The 20,301-nt window shown below is 41.6% G+C and overlaps 1 protein-coding gene across 2 annotated transcripts in view; it reads right to left on the bottom strand.

Annotated features, from left to right (window-relative positions):
- Positions 1-20,301, bottom strand: part of PALM2AKAP2 (PALM2 and AKAP2 fusion) — a 274,650-nt gene that overhangs the window by 139,784 nt on the left and 114,565 nt on the right. Inside the window, exons 4-7 of one of the 2 annotated variants that reach the window (XM_055790889.1) lie at positions 20,120-20,234; positions 19,467-19,488; positions 10,764-10,865; positions 5,227-5,931 (exon numbers count right to left, since the gene is read on the bottom strand). In XM_055790889.1, coding sequence (XP_055646864.1) covers positions 5,227-5,931; positions 10,764-10,865; positions 19,467-19,488; positions 20,120-20,234 — 944 coding nt within the window. The remainder of the gene's footprint in view (positions 1-5,226; positions 5,932-10,763; positions 10,866-19,466; positions 19,489-20,119; positions 20,235-20,301) is intronic. The other variant, XM_055790890.1, reaches the window with a different exon arrangement.

The following is a 20,301-nucleotide window of genomic DNA, read 5'->3' as shown; positions in this document are numbered from 1 at the left end:
TAGCTGTGTTTGTAGCAGGTATATTGGATTCTACTCTTCTAACTTTACTCTTTAAAAAGTGTTGTGATCCTGCTTCCTAGAGAAAATTGTGGTTAGGTCTACAAAAGATCCCAAGAAGCTGAGCATTGTCATAAACATATGAAAAAGTTCAAAGGCTCAACGTAATGGGAAGGATGATATTCAGAAACTCAATCTCCATTTAGGGTTTGTATCTCATTACAAAAATATTTACTCCTTAAAAAAATACATGAATGTAAAATACTACATTATTATATCCCCACTTACTTTCCAAGTATGCCATTTGGATGTTGGACTAAATAAAAAGGTAGAACACCTTTTATTTCTCTAGCAACTCCGTATGCTATCTATCTTCTCCAATTAATTTGTATCTCTGTAATTTTAAGCACAAAGAATCAGTAATGAACTTAGGTGCTATGGCAGGGGTCTAATATATTAGCTGTCAGGGAAGTGCCACTTAGTATTTGCCTGTGGATACCACTGCCGTGATAGCAATGCTGACTTGGGAACTGATCCTACCAGATGGTAAGCACCATTTCATTTTGTGTTTTTCTCATCAGAAGTAGCAGTGCTCAGAGTTAGCCTCTAGGATTGGAACACCCTGGGCAAACTCAGCAGTGCGTAAAATTGTTAGAGGTACACAAATAACACCCAGACTACACCCTGTTAATCATTCATGCCCTGGTCTTGCAGACACCTACACACATTCTCCCTGTGAGTAGTCCTGTTGACTGAAATAGGTCTATGCACAGCAGAATTAGGTGTATGCATTTTTGTTTGCAGGGCTGAAGTCTTCTATTGCACCAGTAGAGGTACGCTTCATGGAGAAGGGGCTTCTGCACACTTCTCTTGCTGGGGATTGAAAGATAATGTTGTGTTTATACAGCTTTGGAATACAGCCTGCACTTTTTGGAAAAAAATATATAAAGGAAAGATACAAAAAGAAGAAGGAAACCTAAGAGTGCTAAGGCAAACTGTCAAATGGCACATCATACCTACTTTGTCATTCATTTAGATAACATCACAAAGGCAGACCAGAGGAGTTCTGTAAACATATACCATACAGTACATCAGCCACAGGAAATTAAAAAAAGAAAACAACCCTGTAATTCTTTTCTTTCTGTATTGATGTTCTTGTAATTGAAAGAGATTGCCTAGCCACTAATCATAATGCTGTGTTTTTTGATTTGTATTTTTCTTCTGTTAAAAAAAAAAGAAAGAATGGAAGTAAAATGCAGTGGTTTGCAAAAGAAACAGTCCCTGAATGCAAACGAGGGACGACATGGTAAGTGAGTTCATAGAAACTTAGAAAATACAAAATATAAAAAAGTTTTGTAGGTTACTTTTTCCCAGTCTAGGAAAAGATACACTGAAAAGAGGTTTTTTTTTGTTTTTCTTAAAAAAGTTAAGGCGAGCAGTTTGTTGTGGCAAAATGCTATCACTGAACCAGTTTCTGAGTCTACTTTTTTGCATCCCCTCATGCTGAAATTGAAAATGTACATGTGATGGCATAAGTTAAACAGACAGGGAGTTTGCTTAAAACAATAAAAAAAAACCCCGCCTGTAATGATCCTTACAAAAATCTCTCTCTGCTTGACCACAGAGTGGACCTCTTCCTTCATGCCTGATTGTGCATGAATTTCCACAGGCAGCTTCCTATCTGAGGGTGAGGGGAGAACTGACCCCTTCAAAGCCCAAAGCAGCCCTGGAAAACCAGTTTACATTCATAAGCCTAGGCTAACGCATCTGAATTCCCCTGTAACTTGGCTGCTGGTTAATGGCTAGAAGGGACAAGCCGAAGTCCAGGCACGGCTCCTGTGCTTGTGGAGGTGGATGATTGGAGTAAGCGTGTTTCAGCTGACATAGCTAAGGCCCTCCGAGTTCAGACTGATTTGCTCCTGTTTCACATTTTTCCTAACCTCAGACATGGAACTGCCCTTGACCCGTAAAGACAAACCCTATGCAGACAAACCTTAAGCTTTTCTGAATCTATCGGGGCCCATTAACCATGGAGTTCATATGAAGACATAAAAAACACTGGCCTTCCTAGGCACTCAAATGTTAGCTACAAGTATTGAGCAGTAGGTATTCAACAGGTTTAAGGTTTAAGGCTTGTGCTCTACTTCTAACCACTAAAGGGCCACTTCTGGACTCCTGCCTGTCACCATCTCCCCGCCACATTGTGCCTTTGATGGTGCAGTGGTCCCAGACATGTTCTGGTCCCAGTCTCAGCAAACATCTCCCAAAGCTGGCCACTGAGGGAGTCATCCCCAAAATGCTGAGTCTGTGCTGAACCAGAAGGTCATCTGACGGGAGCATGTGGCTGAAGAGGTGCATGGACAGAGTAGGTTAGGGTAAAGACGACACCCCAGATTTCCCGAGCAGAAGTCTTTGGGAAAAAATTTCCATAGGAGAGAGGAGCAGCAGAAGGAAAAAGGTTGGGCTGGGAAGACACTGAGAAGCCAGGGTGACCATGATGGTGACATCACACCTGGAGAGGAAAGGGTGGTAAGCAACGAGATGACTGGCCAGACCTGGAGGAGATGGCTGAAAGGTTTGTTTTGAAGTGTTACCGGTGAAGTGAACAGGCCCCAGAGTGAGAGAACTATTGCAAAGCATGCCCGGCTCCCAGGGTAGAGGCAAGACAGAAAGGGCTTCACCCTTCACATTGCAGTGCTTTGGGGTCCTAAACATGCCTGGGGACAGCCTCGCCAGGCCACCTTAGGGTTGAAAAATCAGGGTCTTGTTTTAAGAAATGTTGCGATTTGTAAATGCTTAGACTTTCTGGGAAAAAAAAGGAAAAAAACACACAAGCCAACCAAAAAAACCCAAAACATGGGTTGCTATTTTCCAACAAACAGCCATCAGACCTATTGTCACAACATGGGGCTCTGCAGCCATTCCTCTCTTTGATAAAACTTAACCACCTAAGCCTGAGTCAAGAGATGATGTGCAGAGCTTCTGTGGGTGAGTTTGGTCCTTCTCCCATCCGAAAGCCTCCAGAGGAAGTGGAGGGAGTGTGAGGAAGTCTATTAATCTGGCCAGGCCACTGAAGCAGATATGGAGGCCAGCAAAATTTCTGCAGGTGTCGTACAGATTGGCTGTCCTTTCCTGCTCTCTGCTTGCTTTTTTTTCCTGACTGTCATCTGGGCAGTGGTAAAAAGTTACATCGACCAGCTCCATACCGATGGCTGAGTGACCTAACACAGGAACTACTTTTTGCATTTTTTGTCTGTGTATGTTTTCAGTGTGCCTCATATTACCACCACCATGACAAGTGTCTTTTTTACTGGCACAGAAAGAAAAGAGTACAGAGCAAGAACTCTGTTTAATCAGATGCTCTGAACTAACAATGCAGTAAAAGCACCATCGAAGAAAGAACAGAAATACCATAGGAACCACCTCAGACTGAAAAGAGGCTTTTTGTTGTTTTCTCTTTTTTCTTTTCTTTTTTCTTTTCTTTTTTTTTTTTGTTTTTCTTTTTTACTTTTTAAATTTTGTTTTTCAGTTGCTGTTACTGGGTTTTGGTCTGATAGTTTCAAAGACACTTCAAAATAATCTTCAGTACTTTTTAGCACTATCAGAAAATATAAATCCTGATTTTTAATCTCACTTTTGTAGTTATAAATCCAGACCAACTCCACTAGAACAAGTGAAGCTACACTTAAGCAAACCTGGTGTGAGACAAGAATCAGGCTCATAATATATTACCATGAAAAAGCTGGCTGCTTTTTCATTGTAGTTAGAAGAATCAAAGGACCAAGGAACAAAGAAACATCTACTGATTCTGGATGCCTTCACCTTTTTACGTTTTCACCTAGAGTTGTTTTTAACGGGCCTGATTTTCAGAGGGCTGATGAGGAAAAAAATACTGGAAATCAGGCCTCTTTGAAGTGTGCCACACCAGAAAATGGAGCATCCAAAACCACCAGCAGTTTCTGAAAATGTTAGCCTTGCAGCAGTAGGATCTTCACCTTAAACAGCTGCTCCAATAAAACTCCAGTGGGCCTCCATGGAAGCTTTACCTGGGTAAGCAGGGCAGGATCAGATCCATTGCCTGTCATTACATAGGTGCACTGGAGGTACACTGTATGAGAAATTATGCTTCCCTAAGAATTACAAAATAAAATTGGCCCTGCCCTCATTCCCAGGACAGAGAATTTTGTCACTGAATCCAGTGGGAACAGGGTCAGACTGTGAGAGAAGTTCATTTATATTCTAAGGAAATAGAAAACACTATCTCTTATCTACTGGAGTTCAGCAGGAAAACTTCATGTATAAACATTGGCAGAGTTACTGAAAGGCAAGTAATTAGATCAGTGACTCCATTTCAGTTGGTGTGACAGCTGCATCTTTTTCATGTCAAGTTAATTTCAACTGTAATTTGGGGAGATGAAGTACACATACAATACTGTAATCTGGAAGATTTATATAAGGCAAAATCATCATTCATACATTTTCTAGAAAGAATAATTAAGGTCCACTTTTGGTATCACCAATAAGCAGAAATGGCTGATGGGTTTTTCTGACACTGCAAACTAAACTGGAAGTTACTATGAAACAAAACTATGTGAACTTTTTTTGGAAAGACTTGTCTGAATTTTAGCTAATTAAAACAGTGAAATGATCTAAGCCTTCCCCCAAGAAATAAAAAATCGGATCTATAAAATAATGTTTAAATGTGATTTTTCTTAAAAAAGAGAAGCAACATTTTTTAAGGCTCTCATATCTGGCTGCTGTGAAACACTCCCACAAAATCCTAGGAATCTGATCAAGCCCGCCAGATATCCAAAGAAAAATGTAAAAAGTGTTTTCATTATATATATTATATATATTATATATATAAATCAAATAAATATGAAAACATTTGTTCCATTTCCCATTTATCTCTCACTCTGCAATATTAAGGAAAAAAAAAACCCCAAATCAGCAACAACCAAAAAAACCCCCCAAAAACTCCCATCCCCTCCCCAAACCCCGAATAGTACGTCTGATGGGAAAATAACCATGCGTTCCTCTTCCTGAAGAACCAGAAAGCAAAGCAACCCAACTGCAAGGCAATGGAGGCATTCACTTCCAGTTCACAGTATTGCAGTTAGAAGTACAGTGAGGTCTAGGTAAGTGATGGAGCAGGAGCTGCCTGGAGGAGGGAAGGAGGAGGTGTTCACATGACAATACAGCATTGACAGCGCTTTTTCTTTTGTGTACCTGGGGCAGCTTCCAAGGGCAGGCTCTCTTCCTTCCCTTCGGGAGAGGAGGGCTCTGTCGTATCCGACAAGGGCCTACCGGAGACCAGCTCAGCAGCGTTTCCATCCATTGTGGAGACATCTGTCACTGTCTTCTCCCGCAATGACTTCTCATCGTCTTCATCAATCAGGACGAGCTCTGCCTTGATGGTCTCGTCATAGCCCAGCACTTTCTTCGTCTCCTCCTCATCATCAATGTTCTGGTAGCCCATAAATATCATTGTCACTGGCTGCTCTGCACTGGCCTCTGGGGCTTTGCCACCACAGGGTTTATCTTGGGGATGAGGGTTCACAGCATGCCCTTTGCTGGGTTTGTGTACCATTTCCAGCTTTGCCTCCTTGAAGAGCATTTGCTCCTTCATATGGCTAAGGTTTCCATCAGCTACCACATTTCTGTCTGACACAGTCACTGTTTCATACCCTCCTTTTACATTTGATTGTCCAGCTTTTTGCATAAGTTCATCTACGTCCTTTGAGCTTAATTTATGTACTCCATTTTCTACCACTGTGCCACCAGAGTGAACCTCATAGACTACCTTGGTACCATCATCATAGACTTTGAATCCTCTTTGATGGGCCTCATCTGGGCCAATAGGTGAAGCAGAGACAATCTTGGTCTCTCCTGTCTGTTTGTCTTTCTCCACATTAATTTCCATGGTGCACAAAGCTTGAATGAAAACAAGAGAGGAAGTGCATGTTACAACAAAAAAAGCCAGTGAATGGTTAATTGCCAAATAGACAAAGAAAACTACTGTGCCCCTTTTCCTACCTCCTGCTTCTAAAGGGCCAAGCATTCTGCGTTAGAGGTGGGATGCAACTCTGTGGACAGCGATGGTTGTTACACCACAGCTTTTTATGCACCTGGAGGCTAGGCATACCTGTGGCAAACAGGACCTAGTCTTCCAGCTCACACCGTGTGGAGATGTCTGATCAATTAGGAGCGCCAAGAGCACTTGGGTTAGGTGTGTTTTAGGCAAACGGAGGTGACAGCATGCAGGTTGCCCACAACCTTTCCATTCTGAACTTGCCTCAAATTCAGAGAGAAACTCCAAGAGCCTTTCTAGTCTCTTTTCCTTCTCTGCCCTCAAACTGCCAGTTAGGTGGTAATAACTTTTGTTTGTTGCAAGTAACACATGGACTGCTTTATTATCAACGCTCATTCTTGCTTAACTCTTCCACCTGTAGTATTCAAAATGCTTTAGAGAGGTGAAGAAACATTTTTTACCCCTGTTCTACAGGTAGGAAAACAAAATCACACAGGAGTGGGATGATTTCTCCCACAGACGCATGACAAGGCAGCTGTCTCAGCTTCCACACCAAGGCATTAACCATGACCTCTGCTTGCAGATTAAGAGAATGTACAAAACGGCCAAGAAGTGCTCCCTCATTTATTTCAATTAGGCCCTAAGCATCGTTGCCAAAGTTGAAGAAAAAAGTAATAATGAACTGATTTTCAAAGTGTCATGAAAAAACTGGTAAAAAAATGCATGTGAGGGATGCTGCTTTAAGATAGCAAAGAAGCTTTTCTAGTGATTCAGAAGGAAACAATAACAAGATGAAGACCGTGGAGACCACACAGTAGGAATAGACAAGCAGTCTACACCGCCGTAACACCCATTTTAAGATACCGTGTCATCTCACTAGGCAGCTTTTCAAAGAAAAATGTGCAAAGGTGTCACAGATTTTCCAGAAGTAGACATCTGCTTAAGCATTCCTTTTATGCAGATGAAGACATTTTGGCTCCCCGACAGACATCCACAGACACTTAATTACAAATTACCACAGGCAGTGACAAGTGTTTGTGAAACTTAGGGTGACCACATCCACCAATGAACCTCAATGGTATAATCACAATTTGTCTTACCTGCAGACACTACAAACTGACATGTTTTTTCTTTTCCCTGACTTATTTTCAACTGAGTACAGAATATCCTTGCCCGAGAACCGATGTAGCTTGGTATGCTTGTATTTATTAAATCATGATTAAAAATTACTCTTACTTTAATATATTCCCTCAGTCTTATTATTCACACATAGTAGAATTTTTCTTCTGTATCCTTAAAGCAGAGTATTTAATCATCAATGGGAAGTTTATCATGACATACATCATGACCCCCCTTATAGCTCTAGACAGAAAATTCATGTGTTGCTTAGTGGGCAATCTATTGCATGTATTGCAGACTGGCCCTTGAAGTTATCTCCTCTGGCCCCCAGGAATGCAGTCTGGAAGGCAGCCCAGCCAGATGCAGGGTCTGGACATCTACATGCTGTGTGCATCTGCTCAGACCTTGGTCCGTCCAGCAGGGCTGTTTAGGTGAAGTGCAATGCCACACAAACACTTGTGTGGAGCAGGAGGATGGAGGTGCCAGTGGTTGAAGGAGCATTGCTACCTCTGAGAGCAAGGCATTGCTGAAGGCTGGAGTGGGCTGCAGAACCAGGGACCTCACCCTGGCCGTTGCAAACTATGGGAATATGCCTAAGGACTGTGTTTTACCACTGCTTTGGGGAGGTTTATGGACCCGCTGTGTCCATAGCTGTCATGACCCTGAGCACAGGATGCCCATTTCCATAATGAAGTAGGGATGTCAGTTTTCTGATCTTCCTCGCCACGCTGGAATTTTCATGCCCGGCTATCCCACAGCAGCCTGAGCAGCCAGGAGGAGGCTTTAGGAGTGAGAGCTGGGCTCTGCTCTCAGCTGTATGGTAGCAGACTGAGGGGCAGCCAGCATGGAATGAAATAGGAGAGATTTATATAGGCTGAAAATAAGGAAAAAAGCTGTCACCCCAGGGCTGGTAGCTATTAAGCCCTGAAGCAGGTTGCTCTGAGGAGTTGTGGCAAGCTGCACCGTGGTGCAGCTCAGAGAGCAGCTAGGATGGATTACTTACTTGGGACCATCCTAGCACAGTAGCTGGTAGACAAGTGCCCTTCAAGTCTCATGCAAGTACCTCTGCCCTGAAACCTTTAATCTAATTTATAGAGGTACTGAAACAAAAAGATGCAGGTGCCACCACTAACACTCTGGAATTGATTCCCTTCTAGGTGCAGTTTCTTGGGTGGATGTTAGGGGAAGGAGGAAAGGAAGAGGAATTTTGTTTATTGGCTTGGCCTCTGGGCTGTGGGTGAGTGGGCTATGAACATCACTTGATCTTGCTAGGGGTGCTCAGGCAGATATTGTTGAATAACTTCCCACATTTCAGAGGTAAAAATAGAGGTTGGCTAGTCTATAGGGAAGATGCTATAACTGCCACACTGGCATGTTTTTGAGTGGTGGACAGCTGAACTGAAGTAAAGCTGAACTATCAGGGAGCAACAGTATGTCCAGAAAATCATCTCTGATGTGCAGTGGTTCTTGATTTGTTCTGAGCACCACAGCCCTGCCCAGAGAGCACTGCAAGCCTACTGACTGGCTATCTGCTACCTTCTTGGTGAAAAGCAGCATCCTGAGCAACCCTGGATCTCCTGTGCTTCTCCTCTTTGAAAAGTAAAAATACTATCTGGGGCTTGACTTTTCAATAAAGGCTACTGATTTTCCTGTGAAATAGTTGAATGCCATGTTATTGCACATATTTTTAGTGCAAAAGAGGGTGCAATCTGCCAGACCCTCCTTGTTTTGATGAACGAATTTTATTCAGTAGTGTGCATGAAAAGGCTTGTTTAATGGGCCTTAATTAAGAATTCAGAAGCCAATAGGGAAAATCTGATAGTTAAATCACATGGACCTGGCCATATTTAGGAAGAGTTGTAGGATGCATCTTTTTATCAATGGTATGGAGTACTGACAAGTAACAATATCTTACTTATTAGGCAGACTTTGGGCAAAAAGTTCTAGTATTGCTTGGAAGACTCTGTCCCGCTGGCTGATCTGATCTAGAAAATTAACAGGTCTGGTCCTTGTGTATTTTATGTTTGGCTAATTTGCTTAAGCATTTGCCACTGTCAGTGTTTTCTTTTAGTTTCTTCTACCATGGCTTCAGCAGTAGTGTTTTTAGATACTGGCATTACATGTAGTTTATGACCTGCCCCAGGTATCATATTAAAGTTACTTGTGCAGGTAAATGCTTAAACATACATGAGTGTCTTAGAAAGCTGTTCACTAGTGAAATGCATTGCCATGGGAGGAATAATAGAACATGGCTTATCTGCCTGTACGCATACTGTTTGTTCTCTGCAGAAAAATTTACCAGCCCAGCTTGTCAAAGTAGCTGAAAAATGAACTAATGTTTATTTCTAAAAGGTCTTTAAGCAGAGCTTATTTACTACAAAATGTACTCTATTAACACAATACAAAACTGTCTGACAATGGAGTTGAAACTGAAAGCAGTACTTGAAGATGACAACCTGTATTCATGAGTACAAGTTTTCTGCACAAGCTTTAATTACAGTGTAAAATGATGCAGTGCTTCACAAAAACCAGATCCCAACATGCAGACAAAAGCATCTAGCTTCTGCCTGTTATGTGGATTCAGAGGCTGTTCTTTAAAAAAAATAATCTCAATATACTTTCAGTTTTTTAAAGATGTATGCTTACAGTCTATCTTCGAGCACATACACTGTTACCTTTTGTTTAACCTATTGCACGCACATGATACTCTTACCAAGGACCACATGAACAAGGCTTCTTGGTCAGCTGAAGAATCAAAGAAATTATTGCTTCTTTGGTGTTGACAAAATGGCACAAAACACACAGGGGGAAACTTGCTTTTAAGACAGATGAGGGTAAGCATTCATGGAAGGAAAGCTTTTGGAATGGCTTCTGAACAAAATGACATATTCTGTAGGTGTGCACAGTGTCTTAGCTGCAGACATTGCTTTGCTGTGCTTGTTAACCTGTTCTTCACGTAAGACACCTTTCATTCCCACTCCTTGGGATACCTCTTAAATAGCCACCAGCAATCTGGTCTTGAGATAGGGAATACATTGTTTAGAAAAGAAGGATATTGAAAATAAGAAAAACTTACAACTTTCAACCATCATGTTGTTACATTTAAAACACATACTCAATCTGAAAAATAAGTATTAGAAAATTCTTTGTATGACTTCAAGCACAAAACATGCCACAATTTCCCCACCTTTTCCCCAATAAGAAAGAATGGCATACAAATCAATATAAAATTACATAAACATTTGAAGCATGTATGGGGTTTTGTGAGTGTCTCTCTGTTTCATTCATTTTAATGGGAGTTGCATGGCTACAACAGACAAGACAAAACCTTGGCCTAGATACCATGTATTTGTATCAGCAGAGATGGGAAGAGCGGAATGTTTCCACGCAAAAAAACCCAGATGAGTTTCTTATGCTGCTTGTAAGTAGTTCAACTACATTTCTTTGAGAGTACTCATTGCTGCTCAAAAAGCCTTGACTTATTTACAAAATACAAATCAAGCAGCATTTCCTGGCATTTAAATGATATTGGACACCATGCCTATTAAGGTAATATAACAAAAAAAGTTCATGGCTACTGGACTGGTATTATAATACTTTGTTCCTTGAGACTTACCAGCTACTCTGCTTGCTCCGTCCCACCCAGGAACTGGATCTGCTGTTCGTGAATAGAGGGTTGGGAGTTCAGGGATCTGGGAGTAAATGTAATTTACTGCATCTGGTGTCAGAGAACAGGAAACAGTTAGATTCGTGCTACGAGCCCCAGTGGCTTCATTGCTTAGACAGCAGAGTATTGTCAGCCCTGACAATAGTCACTGGAGCTTTGTACTAGATAATTGGATCAAAGCAAACAAAGTGCAAAGTCACCGTCGTGTGATTGGTGTTCAATAGACTAGCTGAGGCAGGAGGGAATGGGTCCAGATGACTCAAACCTTATGTCAGTTGAACACATAAAATTATTTGTCAGGAGGTTCTGGATTTATCAAGTCTGTGACCTTTAAAATGGAGGGGAGAGGCAGGGAAGGTAAGGAACAAATCTAATCTGATACCCAGAATACATGACATTTCAGATAGAGATATAAAAGCCTAAAAATGCTAGTGTTGATTGAATGGGATGAAAGGCCAGCTCTTTTGCGCTGTCTGTTTCCGATATATTTGAACCGGCACTTGGCTTTTTGTTCTTAAAGCTGAAATTTAGCTAATAATGAAATCATGTGTATGCTAATAATACATATATAATAATACATAATAATAAAATTAGCATGTAGCTAATAATGAAGGCCTGTCGTGACCTTCAAGTAGGTATTAAGCACCTGTCAGTTCTGCAGTGCCATCATTCATTAACAAACCCTGAACTGGTAAAAAGCAATCTTAAAGGAACTGACTTGTTTTACATATAAGCTTATGGTTGTTTAGCATAAGCTAAGTACGTTCTTTACAAGATACATTACAGATATTTACAGTTATTTACCTGGAGGTATTTTGGGGCAGGGTTAAATATAACAAGATAGCATATATAACTCTGCAAGGATTCAGGGGCTGAGATAAAAGCAGAGCTCAGAGCAGAGATGTGCAAATAACTGACTGGAAGTTCAGGCACCAGACCAAAACAAAAAAGAAAAAAAAATTAAAATCACATTTTTATCAGCTGGAAGTGTTTTTAGTTTTGTATGGAAGTGGTTAAATTTCTGTTCAAATATAAGATCCTGTCTGGTGTAAAAAACCTCCATTTTCCTCCAAGGGTACTTTGCTGGTATAATGTATAATTTAAGTCTTTGAGCCCTCAGTACAGCCTGGTCCATGTGTCAGGGTAGGAGGCAGAATCTGCCTTACTTGGTGCCTCTTGCTGTTATATAAGCAGGTGAAAGAAAAATACCAGTGCAGATCACAAAAGTGAACTTGTGAGAGTGAAAATGAAATGTCCTGTTGTAGGCTGCTTTACTGTATCTGGTGAAGGGAGGTGCTTTCATCACATTCCCTATGGGCTAACACCCATACCAGAAAAAACCCTACACCTGGCAGCATCCTCAGCAAAGACATGGTGTGCCACCTCTAATCCCAAATCTGCTCCTTTGGCAGGAAAATTGGGCCTGGTATTAGTGAGATGGTTTTATCGAAATGGCAGCTTTTACTTAATAGCGTGCAGTGGCCACTAGTGCTGCTGGGTGCAGGAAGACAGTAATCACAGTTCTCAAGAAGATATTCCATCCTTCCATGGAGCATTGTAGGTGACTCAAGTAAGGAGGTCTCCTTTCCCCCTTCCTGTGCCAGAGGAGGATGCCACAGAGGCACATGCAAATTCATTCTAGAAAGCCAGGAATTTAGTATAGAAGTTCAGTCTGTAACAGAGGAGTTTGAAAAAAAACACCTTGTTCAAGCAAGTATTATTTTATTTCATATTTCAGCGCACAAATGGCAGGCTTGGCAAATGGACTTACATATTTTCAGTGCATACTGTCTCCTCGAAGTTTTTTATTTTTAGAAGTAGAGCCTAGAAGAAATAATTGTTTAGGACACAGCTGACTAAGCAGTGGCCAGCAACTGCTGCTTTCTTTTGCAGGGTTTCTTGCCTCTGATGAGAAACTGGTACAATGTTTGCTGTTGTTATTCTGGGAAATATCACCAGCAAATGATCAGGCCATTATTGAAAACTGAAGTAATTTCTCAGAAGAAAGAAGAAGTGGGGACTGTGTTTCTGGGCCAGAATAAGAACACGCTTTGTGCTCTGGAAATGGCAGAAGTTCAGTAATTATTCACTCCGTAGAGTGTACTGCTGTAACAGTAGTTTCAGCACGCACTCCTCCAGCTACTTGAGTGACAGATGTATTTGTACACGCATGGTTGTAATCGATGCAGACTTGTGCTGCTTAAATAGTCATCCTGACTTCTTTTACAGTCCATGAGACTGTGAGAGACCCATGGATAGGGTACAGTTCTCATCCCAGGGCACTTCATGTGGCAAAAAGCCTTTGCAAGTGTTTGTTTTTCCCCAGTGCCTGTACAGGGAACTGAGCTGACCACTCTGTCATCTAGCATTACTGACGTCTAGCAGTAAGCAAGATTGGTTGTACATTTAGATGGTGAAACTCTAATTTTGATGGTGTATGTGTCTGTAGACCTTAGTAAGTTGGGTTTTTTTTTCTGCTTCTGCATCAGGAGACAATACCTAGGTGTTAGGTGTTAACATTGACTCAGTTCAGAAACTTCTCTGGATGTTACTTAGAATAAAATATTAAAAAATTAGTTTCAGGGTTCCTGATAATCTCTCATTATTGTCCTGAGAAGGAAACACCAGGGTGGAGGTGGTGGGGGTGGGATTCTCATGTACTCTTTCTTCTGAAGCAAGTGGTGGTACCCTGTTGTCAGAAATGGGGTATTTGACTAGAAGAAATTGGGGCTTGGTTGATTCTGCCAGTTCCTGTTCCATCTTCCCCGCGCCCCCCCCCCCCCCCCCCCCCCCCAATGAACTTGCTTTTTCCCGTTTATCTCACTGGCAACAATGTTTGTTTCATTTAGCACCTTTAAAAAGGATGTAAGAGAACAATTTTACAAGGAGCTGATGAGATACAAATTAGCATTTCATTCTCGTGAGAAGTAAGACATATATAAATTAAAGCATTTGAACTGACTGCATTCAATATCTTCTTTTCAACTTTGGATGAATTATTAATATCTAAGGTTGCCATAAAACATGTCCTGTGGCTCTTTGTACTACTTAGAACTGTGTTTTAGGACCAAGGCACTCTTCCATATTATCAGACAAGTGATTGGGAAAACATAAGAGGCAAAACAATCCTTTGAGGGTGCTTACACAAAACCAGATGTTCAAGTGCTCAGAATAGTTCCCACACAGATGCCTGTGGCCAAATGTCAGACACGCTTATTTTCCAAGGACTGGATTATCTTTACAAATTCTGACTACCAGTAAAATCCGTGGTAATTCTTCTGCAAATAATGGCTCCCAGGGTAGGGTTGTTCCACCTGCAAACCCCCCTGGGGGTCCATGAAGCTACAGAACAGAAATTATGACCCTCCTACCATGTTTGTAAGACCAAGCAGGAAACTTTCCTAAAGGCTGAATAGGCTGGCTCTGACTTAGTGAATCATGCTTTAAACTAATGAACTTGGAGGGTAGGTTCCACAACTGACATCTGTATATCCATAAGCAACATGGTGGATGAGTACACCTGAAAAACCAGTAGGGAATGCTCACCAACCCTTTGCAAAGGCAAGAACCCTAAGTTCAGCCACCTCAAGTGCATGTATACCAATGTATGTAATCTGGGCAACAAGCAGGAGGAACTAGAGCTCTGTGCCCAGCCTGAGAGATGTCAAGAATCACAGAAACTTGATGGGAAAACTCACATGATGGGAAGACTATAATGGATGGGTACAAACAATTTCAGAAAGATAGGAAGGGAAGAAGAGAATGTAGAGTTGCACTTTATGTGAAAGAGAAATTTGAGTGCATAGAGGAGAGCTCTGGAGACTATGCCAGTTCTATTGAATGAAAGCCTTTGGATGAAGATTAGAGGGATCATCACCAAGGGGGATCTTATGTTACAAGTCTGTTACCAACCTCCCAATCAGGATGATGAAGCTGACAAAACCTCACTTTGGCTGCTCAAGGAAGTCTCAGGCCAACAGAACCTGGTCCGCATGGGTGGCTTCAATTGCCCAGACATTTATTGGAAAAAGTAATAAACTGGTGTACAAGCCATCCATCAGGTTCTTGGAATGCACTGAGGATTGTTTCTTACTGTAGATGCTGGGCCTGCTGACTAGGATCAGCACATTGCTAGATTTACTGCTCGCAAACCCAGAAGACTTACTTGACAACAAAACTACCAGTGAGAGCCTTGGATACAGTGACCACAACATTGTGGAGTTTAAGATCCTGCTGAGCTGAAGACTACTACCGAAGACCAGTAGTAGGACAAAGTTCCCAAATTTTAGAAGAACTAGCTTCAGTATGTTCAGAACTTAGCTGTGAGGGATTCCATGGGAAGCATCCATGGAGGGCGAAGGAGCTTTTGAGTGCTGGGAGTTATTCAAGAGCGCTTGCTGAAAGTGCAAAAATGTTTCATCGTCTACAAAGGTAAAGAAAGAAGGCTGAATAAAATACCACTTTGGCTTAACAATGAGCCTTTAGGTGTAATTAAAAGCAGAACAGAAGCATACAGACTATGGAAAGGCAGCCAAATAACTATTGAGGACTACAAGAACCTTGCTAGGGTGTGTGGCAGTCAGGAAGGCTCATCTAGAACTGAAATTGGCCAAAGATGTCAAGTACAACAAGAAAGGGTTCTTCAGATTTGCAAGAGGTAAGCAGAAGCACAGGGAAGACATATGCCATTACTAAACAGGGCAGGGAAACTAGTTACTAACAATGTGGACAAGGTAAATGTTCTCATTACTTTCTTTGCCTCTGTCTTTACTGGTGTAGCTGTATCCCAGATCACGAGACAAAGTAGCTATGATGACCCATGTGTTGACCCACCAGTAGTGGAGGAAGGGCTGGCGTGCAGCCTCTTGGAGGGGCTCATTCTACATAAATCCCTGGGTCTGGTTGAAATCTAGGGCATCAAGAGAAGTGCCTGGCATTGTTGCAAGGAGACTGTCTATAATATTTGAACTTCACAGAGATCAGGGAATCTCCCTGATGACTGGAAGAGGGAAAGTATCATACACATCTATAGGAAGGGACCAAAAGAACGCCCAGGAAAAAAAGAGTCTTATTGGTCTTAATTCAGCCCCTGGGAAACTGGTGGAATGAGTCCTCCTAGAAACTATTACAAATCAAATGAAGCAGGTGATGGGGAAATGCCAGCATGGATTTACCAAGGGCAAATCATGACAAACCTGATCACTTTCTACAAAAAAATAACGTCTTCTGTTGACATTGTGAAAGCAGTGGATGCCATTTACTTGGCCTTGAGCAAAGCTTTTGACACTGTTTCCCACAGCCCTCTCCTGGACAAGCTGGCAAGATACAGATTGGATGAGTTGTCTGTGAGATGGGTAGGAAATTGGCTAACAGGCTGCACCCAAAGGATGGTGATCAATGGTTTTTACTCAAGTGATCAGAGGTGCTGTAATTGTGGCAACCATAGATGCAGACCAAATTAAAAAGTTACTTTAAACTCTACAATTGAAAAACAATTGCTGATGAGTTTTTACAGGACATGTGGAAAGTACTCTACAAAGATCTGTACTTGACTCCTCTAAGGACAAGCTCATCTGTTTTGCTGTTGGGCTGCACAGCTGATCAAGATCGGAAGAAGGAAAACCAGAAGAGTCTCTAAGTAATGTGCTGGAAGCTAAACAATCCAGGCCAGGCTAGGTTTCCACAGCCACATCTTTACCAAATATATGCTAATACATACCAAATTCAAACAGAGGCTTATGCAAAATGTAGTTACTCTAATGGTGGCTTCTGTATATTGGCTGAAGTAGCAGCATGTAGTTTGCATACAAATGGCCAAAGATTGCAGAGGATGAATTTACCCCTGAGGCAAATTCAGCAGTCAAGGGATTTATACCAGATCTTAATGTGGCTTTTATTTTATATATACACTGAGCCATAAACACATGCGCACGTGGAGTAAGAGCTCTCTCCATTTATTCATGATGATGTGCATGCAGCATAGCAGTACAGCATGCCTGGTTTTGACTGCAGTCTTGAGCAGTACCAGAGCAGTACCAAATGATGTCATTCCTAGCATCTCTCAGGCCTTATTTAATGAAGAGCTTGTCAGTGACAAACCACCAAGGAGATGGCAGGAGCATGGCTGCAGGTTACAGGGCCACAGCCCACAGCCTCAGCTTTTCTGCTCTGCTTTCTCTCACAGGGTAATCTACAAAGGCAAGGTGTGTTCATACCCTGGAAAACACGGGATTTGTGTTTATTGTGCCTGGATGACTTCAGGCTCAGAAATGCTTATTGCTAAACACAGCTATTTTCTGGGAAGGCTTGGAAGGACTCAAAGAATCACTTGACCAGCCAACAGTGCTCACCACCACTTGTCCCCTTCCCTTGCAGCCTTAATCTGGACCCTTCTGGTTTCTGAACTCCACATAGCAGTGCTTTCTGCACACTCAAAAGCTCTGTCACCCACATATATATATGGAACAAAACCATGCAGAGGAACACAATGGTAAAATAAATCACTTCCTGTACCATGGTAATGTTTAGAATAAAGGGAGGGATGGACAAAGAGCAAACTAATGTGGTATTTATGGACTCCCAAGTCTTTCAGGATGTGTCAGCAAATGAAGAAATTGCCCCGACAGGTTGATGTTGGTTTTCATCTGTGTTTTACACAGCCTTCCTGTAGTGCCCAATGGCTCCTACCATTTCCCTCCACAGCATGTGTTACAGACAGTTGCTAGACAGATGGCTGATCTGCTGCAACAAAGCAAGTCCTATATGTTTCTAAAAGAAGGAAAAATCTATGGTACCAAAGTGCTCACAGCTAGCTATATACATGTTTTCTTCCTGCTCTGATCAGCTACCCTCAAGACTCTTGTCAAAGGGCGGAAAACAAAGGACTTGCTCAGCTTTCACCCTGTGAAGATATGCAATCACATTGTGCTCACAGTAGGAGGGCTCAGAGGGCAGTTTGCAGCCTTGGTCATCCCTAGAGAAGAAGAGTATGGTACTGCTTAGAGGATGACCAGAGACCACCTCAGCCCACAAGGACCAGCTGCCAAGAGGAAGAGAGAAGATATATAAAGCAAGTGGCCTGGAAAAGAAGAGGTACTGGTTAATTTAGCTATAACCCCTGCTCCCTCTGATTGCACACTTATTCCAGAGGCGCTCTCCTGTCTTTGGCATAGTTTTGCAGTTTTCTGTTACCCTTCAGAAACCATGAGCTATCCTTGTCTGGCTCAGTCTGTGAGGGAGGGAACCCCTGAAAGCAGGCAAAATCTGGAGAGAAGTGAGGTTCTTCTTGAACCCAATGAAATACTACATTGCTACAATAAAATACCTTCGGGGAAACCACCACTTTGTACTTGCTAGGGGCTTCCTTTTGTTCCCATTTAAGACAACACACTTAAAGAGGCAGACTGTATCTTGCAGGAGTCATAAAAGCTCCTGCACACTTTGGGGGTTAATTTCTGTAGGCATCATCCTTTTTTTTTTGAACTTGCCAACAACCATGGTGAAACTCTTCATAGGTACAAAATATGTGCCATTCTGGATCTTTATTTACTTTGTGGTAGCTGATTTCAAATGCTCCAGGAGGAAGGAAGAGTAAGCAGAGCATCCTATCTGGGACTTTTTTTTTTTTTTTCCAGTGGGAGTTAATGTGAAACTTGGATTATATTGCTAACAGAAGTGAAATTTTCAGAACTAGAACTTTGAATTAAGAAGAAAACTCTCTTACTAAGTAATATTATCATCTCAAAAAGAAAATTCCAAGTCAGCTTATATGCTACATATTAACCTTCTTTTGTATCCCAGTGCCTTAATGTTAGGATCATCCTACATATTCCTCATCTATACTCACAGTACAGTTGGGCATAGCTTTGTCAGCAATTGGAGGAGGTAGTCTTGACCTCAAGTATTTTGAATCTTGCCAGTTCAAAGACATGTACTAAGAATGAGAGTGTGGAGCATAGATTTATCTGCAAATGGATCAGCATGATATCCTTCCTGGGTCCTAGGGGTCTTGGAGAGGCACTACAAGGGTCTTTCTAGCTTCCTGTGACTAAACCGTATTATTTGCTCACTCAGAAAACTAGATTTATAGTTCAGTATTTAGACTGATCATACATAGTGTGACGCTGAGTTCATAAACTAGGAGTTATTACATCCTCATCCATCCATGCAAAGTTTTCCTTCTGTAAGAATCTTCATGCAAATAATGTCATTCATCAGTAAAGTAATCTAATTTTATAGTTGTTCCTGCATGTTAGGAATAGTCCTTATTGTATTTAAGTGTTTATGGGCAGAGCATGAGTGCATAAAATGAAGAAGACTGACTACAGAGAGGTTGAAAGGAGTCTGCAGTGCAGGGCTATCATGTGGTGAAGGGGGTCAATAACGTAGAAGTTGTACAATGTCTGTTTTAAGTAATCCGTGCTGTTCTTTCCCCTTGGTTGCACATAAGAAGAGGTGGAGCTCTGCCAAAGGAGTACTGTTTCACCACAATAGTGACGTTTGTGCTTACAGTTCCAAAGAAAAAAGTAATAGTTCTAGCAATAAATCAGAAACATACAATGAAGAAACCCCTTACTCTGTAAACCTTTGCAATAAAGCTATAGTAAAATTCTTGTTAAACCCAAAGCTATACAGTAATAAAAAGGCACTTACCCCCATCCTGGTGTGAGAAACTCTGTGAAGGGAAAAAATAAGATGTTTGGTTAAACCTTCTATACTGTGGGTATAATTTGCCTGAAGTATTGATATTTAGGCTAGGCTTGCTTTTATGGTTCTTTGTAATTTTTTAAATAGGTAACTGGGGGTGTGGCTCCTCAGATTTAGGTGCCATTACAGGCTAAGGGAGAGGGACATGGTGTAACTAAAAAGAGAACTCTGCTGTTTGTTGCAGGCTGTAATGTTCAGAAGTGGCATTTGTAGTGAATGCCACTATCTCTGGGTGCCACTGGGAGCAGGGAAGTTTGAGATGCCTTTCAGGATCCTGCTGATGTCTTTCAGTGGGGATGAGAGCTCACATTGTTTCCCTGTAGATAAGCTAGGGAGATAGTCTCTGAAATCCCTTTTTTAAAAAAAGCTGGAGTGGAAGGGCACATCCAAATAACCCAACCAAAATAGATCTGACACCTCTACATCTTTTCTAGCCTTGTTCATCCTGGTTTGAGATACATGCTCTGCAACCACGCTCAATCTTCCCCTAAGTGCATGAATTAGAACTGTTGCTTTCAAACAATGCCAGAAGTCTACCTTGGTTTCAAACTGTGCCTGCGTGGTGGTGTGGTATTTCATTTTTTTTTTTTTCTTAATACCTTTTGCAAGTTGTCGAAGGATTTCTCAGTTTCCTTCAGTTTCTCCAAAATTATTTGTTCTTTGGCAGATATTTGGGATTCCTCACTTTCTAATTTCTGTATTTCTTGTTCCAGCCTGTGGAAGACAAATACAGGACATACACACAAAAATAAAACATGTAAAAATGATTTCAACAAACCAT

The sequence above is a fragment of the Falco peregrinus genome, chromosome Z, assembly GCF_023634155.1.
Source record: "Falco peregrinus isolate bFalPer1 chromosome Z, bFalPer1.pri, whole genome shotgun sequence".
NCBI classification, from domain to species: domain Eukaryota; kingdom Metazoa; phylum Chordata; class Aves; order Falconiformes; family Falconidae; genus Falco; species Falco peregrinus.
The sequence above is the reverse complement of the archived record's forward strand: the minus strand, read 5'-3'. Positions and strand labels throughout refer to the sequence as shown.